This window comes from Eumetopias jubatus, unplaced genomic scaffold (genome assembly GCF_037043125.1).
Source record: "Eumetopias jubatus isolate StellerSeaLion01/CBP00866 unplaced genomic scaffold, mEumJub1_p1.0 scaffold_8, whole genome shotgun sequence".
Classification (NCBI taxonomy): Eukaryota; Metazoa; Chordata; class Mammalia; order Carnivora; family Otariidae; genus Eumetopias; species Eumetopias jubatus.
In genome coordinates this window covers 68,867,885-68,881,574 of record NW_028274814.1, presented here as the reverse complement: position 1 = coordinate 68,881,574, position 13,690 = coordinate 68,867,885, and the positions used below count along the sequence as shown (strand labels likewise).

Below are 13,690 nucleotides of genomic sequence, written 5' to 3'. Positions count from 1 at the left end.
AGATCTTGAAGTTTCTGTCAGCTGCTTCTTTGTATACTATATGGATCTCTGCCTAACTATTGCTTCCTTTTTTTTTTTATTATGTTAATCACCACTGTTGCTTCCTTTTATCTCTTCATGGCCTCATCTTTCCAAGACCCAAGATGCTGGAGCCAGAGTTTTTGATATTTTTAATACTCTTGTGATTTTGATGCTGAATTAGGCATATCAAAATATTATCGTTAAATTCAACTTCTTGTCTGCAGAGAATCTGGGGTCTGTTTGTAAGATATTATTCATTACTGAGTTTTTGTTTCACAGATATAAACTCTGACGGTTGTTGAAGTATCTGGATATTGTTCAAAGGAAATCTATTGAGAGGGAAAAGTATAACATATAGTATGTACTTAAAAGAGAGTTTATGAACATCGTAAGTCTTTAAAAATAGAAACGTCTTTAAATAGTTGGAAACAATAAAATGCACCAGGCTGTCACAATTTGTAAATATTTTTTGATAAAAGCTATCAATATCTTATTTGAAAAAGTCCTAGATTGCTTCCTAATGTAAAAACAAAGTTATTTACCATGAACAGCCTTTCTCGTTTTCTTCTAAAATGTGTGCAGTAAAATACCCTTCTGTTTAAAAAAGGAGACCCTTATACCAGGCCCTTTCCTTCAAGAGTTATAGGAGTTCTAAGTATTCATTATATTTATCAAGCAAAATTTATTATAACCCATTTGCTTTTTATGTCCTTGAAACGCCTTTTCAAATAATAAAAATGATACTTCTGAGAAAAAATCCTAAAGAGGAATATAATGATTTCCTGACCATGTTTATCATGGAGATTGCATTATTTAAAAGCCACATATAAATCATGTTGAATATGATTCTCCCATTGTTTAGGGCTTCATAGCAGCCGTTTTTAAGAATTCTCTCTCACACCAGCATGGTACCTGCTTAATTTTTTCCCTCTGCTTGTAGACTCAACTTTATCCTAAAACCGGCCATTTGTATTGTTTGTTCACTTGCATTCTTTTCTCTCATTTAAAAGTAGTAAATATTTATTATAAACTTTAAATAATATAGGCATTTAAAAGTGAAAATTTCCTGTTAGTTCAATACCAAAAAAAAACCTCAACCCACAAACAACAAAAATGTAAATGACTGGATGTATATACTTGCAGATCTTTTTTTTTTAAAGATACGCAAACATATGGGAGTCTCAATATTTAGAAAAATCACAAATATTTTCCTATTACTTGAATTTTTCAGATATCTTTTTATGCCACTATATTATATAGATGTTTCATTTATTTTAATGCTGCATAATTTTCATTGCTTGAGAAAACACAATTTATGTAGCCGAACATCTACTGATGGACATTTTGGATTGTTCTATTTTTACTATTACATGTAATCCTACAGCAAATATCCTGGTATGTAAATTTCTTACTTTTTTTTTTTAATTTTCAGAGTATAAATAATTCATAGTCAAATTTTAGGATGAAAAGATGTGGACAAGAGTACTCATTCCTGATTCTAATCTTTGAAACCAACTTAAGAGATCCCGTACGCTTTTTAAGTTTTATTTTAATTCAACACTTCCATACATCACCCTGTGCTCATTACAACTAGTGCACTCCTTAGTCTCCATTATCCATTTAACCCATCCTCCCACGCACCTCCCCTCTGGTAACCATCAGTTGTTCTCTATAATTAAGAGTCTGTTTTTTGATTTGTCTCCCTCTCTTTCTTATTTTTTTTCCCTTAGCTCGTTGTATTGTTTCTTAAATCCCACGTATAAGTGAAATCGTATGGTATTTGTCTTTCTCTGACTGGCTTATTTCACTTAGCATTATACTCTCTAGCTCCATCCATGTTGTTGCAAATGGCAAGGTTTCATTCTTTTTTTATGGCTGAATAAGATAACATTATATATATATATTATACACACATATAATATATGTATATATCTTCTTTATCCATTCACCAATCGATGGACACTTCGGCTGCTTCCATAATTTAGCTATTGTAAATAATGCTACTATAAACACAGGGGTGCATGTATCCCTTTGAATCAGTGCTCTTGTATTCTTGGGTAAATACCCAGTAGTGGGATTGCTAGATCATAAGAGTTCTATTTTTAACTTTTTGAGGAACCTCCATACTGTTTTCTCCAGTGGCTGTACCAGTTTGCATTCCCACCAACAATGCATGAGGGTTCCTTTCTCTTCACAACCTTGTCAACACCTGTTGCTTCTTGTATTATTGATTTTAGTCATGCTGACAGAAGTGAGGTGATACCTCATTGTAGTTTTGATTTACATTTCCCTGATGGTAAATGATAATGAACAACATCTTTTCATGTGTCTGTTGGCCATCAGGATGTCTTCTTTGGATAAATATCTCTTCATGTCTTGTGCCCATTTTTAATTGGATCATTGGGGGGTGGTGTTGAGTTTTATAAGTTCTTTACTTACTTTGCATATTAACCCTTTATTGGATATGTCATTTGCAAATACGTTCTATTTAATAGGTTGCCTTTTAGTTTTGTTGATTGTTTCTTTTGCTGTGCAGAAGCTTTTTATTTTGATGTAGTCCCAATAGTTTATTTTTGCTTTTGTTTCCCTTGCCTCAGGAGACATATCTAGAAAGAAGTTGCTATGTCAAAGTCTGATGTCAAAGAAGTTACTGCCTATGTTCTCTTCTAGTTCTTTATGGTTTCAGGTCTCACATTTAGGTCTTTAATTCATTTTGAATTTATTTTTGTCTATGGAGTAAGAAAGCCATCCAGTTTCATTATTTTGCATGTGGCTGTCCAGTTTTCCCGACACCATTTGTTGAAGAGACTGACTCTTTTCCATTGCATATTCTTTCCTGCTTTGTCAAAGATTAATTGGCCATATAATTATGGGTTTATTTCTGGGTTTTCTATTCTGTTACATTGATTTATGTGTCTGTTTTTGTGTCAGTTCCACACTGTTTTGATTACTACAGCTTTGTAATATAACTTGAAGTCCAGAATTGTGATGCCTCCAGCTTTACTTTTCCTTTATAAGATGGCTTTGGTTATTTGGGGTCTTTTGTCGTTCCATAAAAATTTTAGGATTCTTTGTTCTAGTTTGTGAAAAGTGCTGTATTCTAATAAGGATTGCATTAAATATGTAGATTACTTTGGGTACTACAGACATTTTAACAATATTTGCTCTTCCAGTCCATGAGCATGGAATATCTTTGTATTTCTTTGTGTCATCGTCGATTTTTTTCATCACTGTTTTATAGTTTTCAGAGTACAGGTCTTTCACCTCTTTGGTTAGGTTTATTCGTAGGTATCTTATTATTTTGGGTGCAATTATAAATGGGATTGTTTTCTTAATTTCTTTTTTGGCTGCTTCATTATTGATGTGTAGAAATGCAAGATTTCAGCACATTGATTTTTGTATCCTGTGACTTTACTGAATTCGTTTATCAGTTCTAGCAGTTTTTTGGTGGAGCCTTTTGGGTTTTCTGTATAATACAGTATCCTGTCATCTGCAAAAAGTGAAAGTTTTACTTCTTCCTTACCAGTTTGGATGCCCTTTATATCTTCTTTTTCTCTGATTGTTGTGGCTAGGGCTTCCAGTGCTATGCTGAATAATAGTGGTAAGAGTGGACATCCTTGTGTTTTTCCTGACCTTAGGGGAAAAGCTCTCAGTTTTTCCCCATTAAGGATCATGTTAGGTGTGGGTTTTTTCATATATGGCCTTTACTATGTTGAAGTATGTTCCCTTCAAACCTACTTTGTTGAAGGTTTTTATCATGAATCGTTGTTGTACTTTGTCAAATGCTTTTTCTGCATCTATTGAAATGTGATGTTTCACACTGATGGATGTGCAAATACCAAACCACCCTTGCAACCCAGGAACAAATCCCAGTTGATCGTGGTGAATGATTTTTTTAATGTATTGTTGAATTCAGTTTGCCAGTATTTTGTTGAGAATTTTTGTATCTATGTTCATCAGGGATTTTGGCTTGTAGTTCTCTCTTCTGATGTGGTGTTTATCTGGTTTTGATATCAGGGTAATGCTCACCTCATAGACTGAATTTGGAGGTTTTCCTTCCCCTTCTATTTTTTTGGAATAGTTTAAGAAGTATAGGTATTCATTCTTCTTTAAAGTTCGGTAGAATTTGCCTGTAAAGCCAAGGTTCTATATGCATTGTTCTCTGAACTCGTTGCCCGTGTTTTAGCTCTGATTTTCAGAACCATTTCTATTTTGTTTCGTCTGCCCAAAGGCCCCGGGCACCATCACAAACAGCTGCTACCAGGCGACTATATCACCACTGTCCCTACTTGGTCCTAGTTTCTTAAGCCTATGTCCTACTCATCCTTTATCACCTATGTCATAACTGTGGCTATTACAGAATTTCACAAGCAGAATGAAAAGAAGGGTGCTTTCAAAAGGAGGACAACAATCAAATGTTTGTTAGTCAGTAGATCAAGGAGCAAAAATTAAGAGCTGGGCTAACCATTTTGGAGAGGAAAAGAAGGTAAAGAATGATTTACCTATACACAGAGGCTAGTGATCACATTCTCATCTCCACTGAAGATGAGGCTATGGAAGCTAGTGGGTTTTAAAAAGTGTCCAGTGCAAGAAATGTAATTCCACTGAACTCAGTGCTGGTTAGTCTTCAAATATTATGTCTCTTTAAACAGGTAGCTTTTCAACAATCACTCTGACAAACTAGTGAGTCCAAATGAGAATATATTAGGTTAAGGGAGTCCAAATGAGAATATATTAGGTTAAGGAGGCACCTGATACTTATGTCATGTTTGTAAGCTTACTAGATATACTTAGCGCGAACAACGGAAGACTTAAAGGTAGGAGGCAGTTAGGGCATTGCTAGAACATCCTATACTTCCCTAGTATTTGATGATAAATCAATAATATTGTTTAACTTATATGTGTTTCAGGGAATTAAAAAAAAAAAGGAGAACAGAACCAATACATTCACTGGCAGAAATTCAGAAGGAAGGAATGATAAAATGGTTTAATATGGTTGTTACAAATATCTTCCATTTATAAACTAAATGAAATAGTTACAGAAGCTCATGGAGTTTGAGAGTTAGTATATAAGTTTTATACGCACAGACAAAAAGAGGTTATTTTTGTTAGTAATACTACTACTCTTATTCACAGTTTGTAATAGAATCATACGCATATATAACTAATCCACCCAACAGATTTCTGAGGTGGAATTCATCCATTTTTGTAAATGAGAAAACCAAGGCGCAGAAAGTGTAATATGTTCAAAGGATCAGATTTTGCCGAAAATAGTTCATAATGAAATGCTACAAAACCTGAATTTCTAAAATTTTATGAAGTCTAAACTAGGTTATCTTTATTTTGTCTTGGTTATCTAATACTGATGAAAGTATATGTTTAAAGTATTCTGCACATTGAATATAATAATATGATAGAATATATTTAATCTATCTAAATAAACAAAAGTAAGACTGTCTAGGAAATCGTTATGTTTGATAGGAATGGGAGCATGTTACATCATTTCATCTGTGTGACAAGAACAAATAGAGTGACAAAAATTAGTGTAGGTAAATTGATATGTTTTAACTTCTTCAGCTTTCTCTTCTAAAAATTATAGTAATTTTCACAGAAATTATGTAATGTTCAAAATGTGAAAGCATGGGTGCCTGGGTGGCTCAGTTGGTTAAGCAACTGCCTTCGGCTCAGGTCATGATCCTGGAGTCCCAGGATCGAGTCCCGCATCGGGCTCCCTGCTCAGCAGGGAGTCTGCTTCTCCCTCTGACCCTCCCCCCCTCATGCTCGCTCGCTCTCATTCTCTCTTTCAAATAAATAAATAAAATCTTTAAAGAAATGTGAAAGCATATTGCAAAATTAAATTATGTATCATTTTATCTTTTGAATGCTTTTGGTTAATTTCAGCTATTTGATTCAAAGAGCTTTATTTCAATTGTATGGCATCTCTGAAAAATTCAAACAATTAGGGCCAGAGAAAGGGATACCTGATTATCAAGAAAAGCAACAAGTATATTCTTAGTTCATGTAGTATTTTTGATATAACTTTAATTAATTCCTTTTTATTTACCATGTACCATGAGAAAATCTCACATAAAACCTTTAACCTGAGCAGGTTTTCTTTTTCTCTTCTTTGTTTCTTTCCCTCTTTCTTTCTTCTTTCTTTCTCTTTCTTTCTTTCTTTCTTTCTTTCTTTCTTTCTTTCTTTCTTTCTTTTCTTTCTTTCTTTCTCTCTTTTTCTTTTTCTTTGTGATTTTTTTCCAGCATATCTACCTAAATAAGTATGGAAAACACTGTATGTTTTCACTAGTTATGTGTATCTATTTATTCATTAGTATACCTAATTATAATTGTTTTTTTCTTTATTGAGGGATAATTGGCATATGATAAATTATACTTGTTTAAATTTTACAATTAGGTAAGGTTTTTTTTATTATGTTAATCACCATACATTACATCATTAGTTTTTGATGTAGTGTTCCATGATTCACTGTTTGCATATAACACCCTAGTGCTGCGTTCAATATGTGCCCTCTTTAAAACCCATCACCAGGCTAACCCATCCCCCTACCCCCCTCCCCTCTAGAACCCTCAGTTTGTTTCTCAGAGTCCATCGTCTCTCATGGTTCGTCTCCCCCTCCGATTTCCCCCCTTCATTCTTCCCTTCCTGCTATCTTCTTCTTCTTCTTCTTTTTTTTTAACATATAATGTATTATTTATTTCAGAGGTACAGGTCTGTGATTCAACAGTCTTACACAATTCACAGCGCTCACCATAGCACACACACCCCCCAATGTCGATCACCCAGCCACCCCATCCCTCCCACCCCCCACCACTCCAGCAACCCTCAGTTTGTTTCCTGAAATTAAGAATTCCTCATATTAGTGAGGTCATATGATACATGTCTTTCTCTGATTGACTTATTTCGCTCAGCATAATACCCTCCAGTTCCATCCACGTCATTGCAAATGGCAAGCTTTCATTCCTTTTGATGTCTGCATAATATTCCATTGTATATATATATACACCATGTCTTCTTTATCCATTCTTCTGTCGATGGACATCTTGGCTCTTTCCATAGTTTGGCTATTGTGGACATTGCTGCTATAAACATCGGGGTGCATGTACCCCTTCGGATCCCTACATTTGTATCTGGGTAAATACCCAGTGATTGCATTACTGGGTATAATTGGTTTTTAAATTTTGTCTTAGCAATGTGCAATTCCTAGGAAGAAATATTCATTGTAGGCTATTTGGAAAATAAAAACAGGATAAACTAGGCGATAAAATCATTTGTAACCCCAACCTGCATCTCCCAGAGAACTACAGCGATACTCCAATGCATTTATGACAACATGTCATAAATGAGGGAACAGCGATGTTGAAGAATACAGTAGTCTGAATTGGCCAACAGACAGATGTAAATGTTTTTCAGAATTGTGTTTTATTTAATCTGTCCATTGATTTCATAAAATTCTAAAAAAACAATTAAAAAGAAGGTGGGAAAATGTGTGATGTAAAGAATTGCCTATTATGGAAGGTTTGAGAAAAGGTTTTCAGGAGCCTTTTTTAATTTAACTTTCAATGCTGATAGAAAGTTGTAATGACAGAGAAAGAGAGGGAGAGACAGAATGAATATGTCTTCCTTTCACAACTGGACCAAATTCCTGTAAGTTCTGATTAATCCATAGTAATTATTATTGTTACTTTAATATGCCTGAGATATATATTTAAGATTAGTTTATCTACTGAGTTCTAAAATTCTCCTGCTTATTTGATTTGATGTGTACTTCTTCATTTAAGAGACATGGTCTCTCATCATGCTGTGTATATATCACAGATAAAGTCATAAACTCTGGCATCTATTGATTTTGTTACAATTATCACACTGATAATGGTATTGGTACTTCATAAATCTCTTTTTTGTCACAATTGAAAACTATTATTGGCAGAAAAACTACACAAAAATGCCTTTGAGCAAGAGGTGTGGGTAGTTACATCACTATATAACATGAGCCAGAGAAGAGGAGAAATGAGATACAGTCTTTTTCACTCTTGTTTTTTCACTTAGACTGGAACAGCAACAAGATGGTTAGGAGTCTAGATTTGTCTTACCTAGCAAATTATTTTTCTTCTTGATAAATCAAATGGTGATATTTGTGGAATGTATAATGTTATTGTATTTTATTTTTGAAGGATCTCAGACTTTGAGGAAAGTAAGTTTTTTAAAATTTCTTCCCAATACTGTTAATTCCAGTTTTTCCCATTGGTTAAGGACTCCCTTAACAATGTCAAGGTCTAATTTTGAGAGTTTTCAGTCACTTCTGTTTATTAGAACCATCTTATTTTGTTAATCATATGTACTCTTCACTTTAAAACTTTAATCTCAAACTTACTTCAAAACTCTTCACTTCCTCTCCCTTCAGTTGGAGCTATTGTTTCAGCTACTTGCAGGGGAGCAGGGGTGGAAGAGGGAAAGGTAGATGAGCTGGGGCCGAGGTGTGGGTCTCTTATCTTCTGAAGAATCTAGACCTTAAAGGTAGCACAAGTCACTCACTGTGCTTCTTCCTCTGTTCTCAGAAGGCATTTCTTAGGACTGTCACCTGAGATTGTCTTTTATTGGCAGCCACAGGCCGGACTCGTAGGTAGGTTCTGCAGCTCAGCAGCATCTGACTGGGAAAACAGATGCTGTCTTCTCCTTCTTCAGGCACCTCAGATTTTGGAGTTCCCCTTCTTGACTTTGGGGAGTGGAAGGAACCTCCTCTTGCCGCCCAAGAAGTAGGAATAGCCTGTCACTTTATGAGTCAGTTTGTGGAGAAGGGTCTGACTCTAATGAGAGTGACTCTTGAGCACCTCTGAGCCAAGCATGAGGGGATACTTAGCATCTTTGGTTTTCAGTTGGGGCCTTCGTTGGAATTTCAGAAGTACAGGAAAAACTCTAGTCAATATCTGTTACCTCTAATTGCAAACGTGATCCTTAGGATCTACCCAGTTCAGTACTCTGGTAATAATATTTCAGTAGCAGCTTCAAGTTTACAGAATTGGCCTGAGTAAATTCAGGCAGTGGGGATGCACCCTATTAGGGGTAAACTACTTAGCTTCCTGCTTTCCATATACTCTCTTCTCCTTAATGAAAGTATGGCACTCATACACATCATCACACACATACATTTTAACTATCTCGGATGTAGTGTTTGTGTCTGACCTCTGAGGGTGAGGCCCAGAGTGGTCTTGATACTTTTAGAAAAGTTAGAAGGAAAATTCCATGGAAGGAAAACTCATGATAATTTCAAATGCATTATAATCCGACTTATTACCTAAAGCCCTCAGAAGTATGCTGTCAATTGCATAGTTTTGAGATGTTAGCATTAAAAAAGCTTTGTGAAAGGGGATTGTATTTGAAGATACTTAAACTCTTGGTGATGAAAACATAAACTCCTTTTCTTTTTGCTTCCTTTAACAAAACTGAGCACACCATGTTATTTCTGCCCGATCCACAGTATACCCTTTATAGAAAACGGTTTCCGATTCTTGGGAAGAAGCCAGCACAGTTATTTTTCACCTTTGATATTGCTGTAGTTGCTAATTTCAGTCTTACTCTTTAAAAAATTGTCTTGAATAAAAAATATTTCTTTGTACTAACATCTGTAGGTTTTCAGTAGATGTTGGCAATGAGCTGATTGAAAATTCTAGGTTACAACTGTTCGGAGTGATCCAAATGCCCTGATGGGAAGGAGAGTAATTTGTAATTCTTCCCAGGCAGGTGTTTTTGCATCACACAATTTTGAAGCCGGTCTGTGGTGAACATGCTTTGCTTAAGGAGTAAGTGAACCTCTGCTCAGCATTGGTACCTCCTGCGAACTCTGTTTCTTTGCCTTTTATTGATTGAGATCCTTTGTTTCTCTGTAAAAACATTCTTATTATGTGAGAGCGAAGGCTTGAATTAACCTTAAAAAAAGGCAGTTAAGTTTTGGTAGGAAGCTATGCACAAGGAGTGTGAAAGGAATCTGATTTGGAAGAAACACTGGAGCCAGTACAAATATTTTCCTACTTAAGACTTCAGCGATTTGAGGTTGTTTTGACTATTAGCAATCTTAACTTTTTCTACAAATTCTTTAAAATGAGGGGCTAAAGTGATAGTGAGTGATGTTTTCCCAGGATCATTCTAGAAAACATTTATTTCCATTACCCACGGGTCAAAAACAGAACAGAAAATAGTCCTCTATGAATGTATTTCTCTTTCTGTAAAACACACGGTTTCCCTAAGTCCAGTGATTGGGGAAAAGTAATGTCTCATTACTTTAGCCAAATTTCAAAGTTAATGGTAGCATTTAAAATACTAAATAAAAATTAAAATGAACACAAACGACAGCCTGTTAACCTGCTTATTTTTAATGGTATCCAGTGGAGAGGAATTGCAGTTGTTGGGGAATTTTGAGCAGTATTAGGATACTATTGATTCACACAAACGAGAAGGCTCTTTTTTGTTTTGTTTTATTTTTACTTTATAAACTTTTTTAACAATGGTACAAAAGAGAAGTTTTAAACTTTCTTATCAAGCGGCAGAATTGTTGACTGAAAATATCAGGACCTCTGCTTAGGTTGCAGAAATAAAAGGACCCAGAGATTGTCAATTCTACCATTGTCGTATATATGACAGATTATAAGAAACTTCTAAATTTGTTAGTTTTTCATGATTGATTTGATTGAGTATATTTATGTTATTTATGGGGTTTTTTTTGTAAAATACTGATATTTTTCTGTAGCTCTATTTTGTGGAAATAATTTGAGTTTTCTGTTTTAATCTTGTAGGTATGATGTTGATTCCAAGAGCCCCAACCTGTCCAAACATGTAAGTTTAGACTTTATGTTTTAATGATGATTCCATAATAGAAATTACAATATCATGATTTACGATTGGTATTTATGTTGGTATATTAATATTAAAGATATATGTCCCTAACTTTTCATGTAATAATTGTCATAGAAAATAAATAGCATTTTTCAAGGACCCAGAATAACATTTGGAGGAACATATTAAAGCAAAGATATCTTTCGTAGGTGAAATGGATTAATCTTTTTTATTATTTACTTATATATTTTTTAAAGACATGCTGCCAGTTCCCTGCAGAGTTTGGAGTTGGATCGGGTTAAGCAAGATGGAATAGTGAGCCCATGTCATTTGGAGAGGCTTCCCTTCCGAGAGAATGAGAAGTTCTTGGTGTAGGCAGAGTGACTTGCTACTTTGGCTGTCCTTGTGGTCCATTCGTTCAGTGATATTTTCTAAGTGCCTCCTCTTGCTGGCATCATGTCAGTTCCTGAGGGTACAGTATGAGCAAGGTGGACATATAGAATCTGTCCTCAAGGTCACCTACGGTGTCTTTTTCTTCCTTTTGGGTTCTGATCGTCCCTCCCTCTACCCACTGCTCTTGTCTCAAGAGCTCTACTCCCAGGCCACAACTGTTCCCTGGGGACATTCCCAGGTTCAGGAGTTCTGGAGGAAGGGATGAGGGCGAGATTCTCTGGCCGAGCACTGATGATCTGATCAGCCTGTTGCTTGAACTGTGGGAATGGAATTAGGCCAAACTAGGAGGAAGGGCTGCACCAGGGCTGAAAACAGCATTCGGAAAGGAGTTTAACCAGGTTCCAAGTGGAATCTGAGTACCTGGAGGTAGAATTGGCAGTCGTGCCAGGGTTGAGAGGTGAGAGGCTGCATGGAATCAGAGTCGTGCCCAGAAGGTCAGGGGGGTGAGAATTTTCACTTCTCCATTGTTGTAGCCTATTGATTAGAATAGATGGAGATATATGATTTCCAATATAGTTTGGAGAGGGGTAATGTCATGATTCAGAGAAGAGAGTTAACGTTATTCCAGGCTAAGAGGGTGATTTGGGGAAACTGGAAAGCTGGTAAAAAAATCACAATTTACTGTTCTTGTCCTTCATTGTAAGGAAGCTGTGATACTCATTTTTGTTATGAAGCATAGGGCAGAATCACTGAAGAAGCGTTCAAAGAAAAGTCTTTCCTTTTTTTTTAAAGATTTTATTTTGTTTTTTATTTATTTGAGAGAGAGAGAGAGCACACAAAGGGGAGGGGCAGAGGAAGAGGGAGAAGCAGACTCCCTGCTGAGCAGGAAGCCAGGTTGACACGGGGCTCCATCCCAGTACCTGGAGCTCATGACCTGAGCAGATGCTTAACCCGCTGAGCCACCCAGGAGCCCCCAAAGAATAGTCTTTCTGACTGACTTTTCTACAAAATGAAAATGAATACTGTAATAAGCTCATTATTCCCCATAAGTACAGTTCATTGCAGTTGCCATGCCACCTTCCTGCTCCTCATAAGATTTATAGCATTGTGGCTGGACATTTAAAACTTATTGCATAGCTTTGTATTGGAAGTTTTCCAAATTCCACTGGACGAATCAGAAAAAGATTCTGTTTTCTAGTCAAAATTTCATTGCAAGGAAAGAAAATGCATTCATTTACCTCACGTGTAGGTGGTTAATATTAAAGAGATTTAGAAGCATCTCATAAATGTGATGAGTAGCTTGCCCTTATAGGAACTGCAGCTAGAAACAGGTGTGTGGGCTGGGACTGAGACAGCTATTTTCTCGATTTCTCTCCCTCTGAGGCCACATATTCTTTCCATTATGATTCTTCTCTGAGCTTCTGTTTCTCTCCGAAGACCAAGTCTCTCTGTTTGTTCATCTTTGTGCACGTAGGAAAAATGAACTCCCCAAACCCTGAGTGGACATAGATTTTCAAGTGCCCACTCTCCCTGAATATAGTTTCTTTGTTTCTCAGTTCAAACTCCTTTTTTAGAGGGCATGATAACTGGGCAGTTAAGGACACTTCCATGGGGTTGGATATTTTGGGGGTGAGTGTGAAGGTGGTAACATGTGGTCCTTAACCAATGTCGTTGCTTTGAGTCCAGGGCAGAGAGTAGTATATGGGATAGGAAGGTACCTCAAACATGATTAACTATATTTCCCTTAAGTAATCTGTAATTATTATTATATAAGATATGTACTATAGAAGCCCTGCATGTACATACCTTTTAAAACTTTTCTTTTGCAGAATAGCGTTTTGTATTTTTCCCTAAGAAACACTTCATGTCGTCTTCCTGATGTCTTGACTCTGCTCCACCCTCATGCTATCTCCTTTACCACCTTCTTATCACCATAGTTCTTTTCAGAACAGCCTGGGTTTTTACCATCTTACTTTACTGTGTTCTGGTTTTCATTTCTGCTTGAACTATCCTGACATAGGTTAGAGAAAAATTTCGTGGGCTCTCTTCACTTTCTATTTTACTTGAATTCCCCATCATTTTGGACAAAATTGACTGCTCTGTTCTTGAAATCCTCATCTCCTCTGACTTCCACAGAAATGCCTCCCTTCCTGGGGCGCCTGGGTGGCTCAGTTGGTTGAGCGTCCAGCTCTTGATCTGGCTTGGGTCATGAGCGCAGGGTCCTGGAGTCCTGCGTTGGGCTCCTGCTCAGTGGGGAGTCTGCTTCTCTCCCTCTCTCTCCCTCTGCCCCTCCTCCTGTGCACTCTGTCTTTCTCTCTCTCAAATAAATAAATCTTAAAAAAAAAAAAAAAGGAAATGTCTCTTGCTTCTTTTCCTACCTCTGTGTTTACTCATTATCTATCTTTTTTTTTTTTTTTTTTTAGTTTCTCT

At 36.3% G+C, this 13,690-nt stretch overlaps 1 protein-coding gene across 1 annotated transcript in view; it reads left to right on the top strand.

Annotated features, from left to right (window-relative positions):
- CPNE8 (copine 8) overlaps positions 1-13,690 on the top strand; it is a 224,197-nt gene that overhangs the window by 55,159 nt on the left and 155,348 nt on the right. The window contains exon 5 of the mRNA XM_028113255.2: positions 10,828-10,867. Coding sequence (XP_027969056.1) covers positions 10,828-10,867 — 40 coding nt within the window. The remainder of the gene's footprint in view (positions 1-10,827; positions 10,868-13,690) is intronic.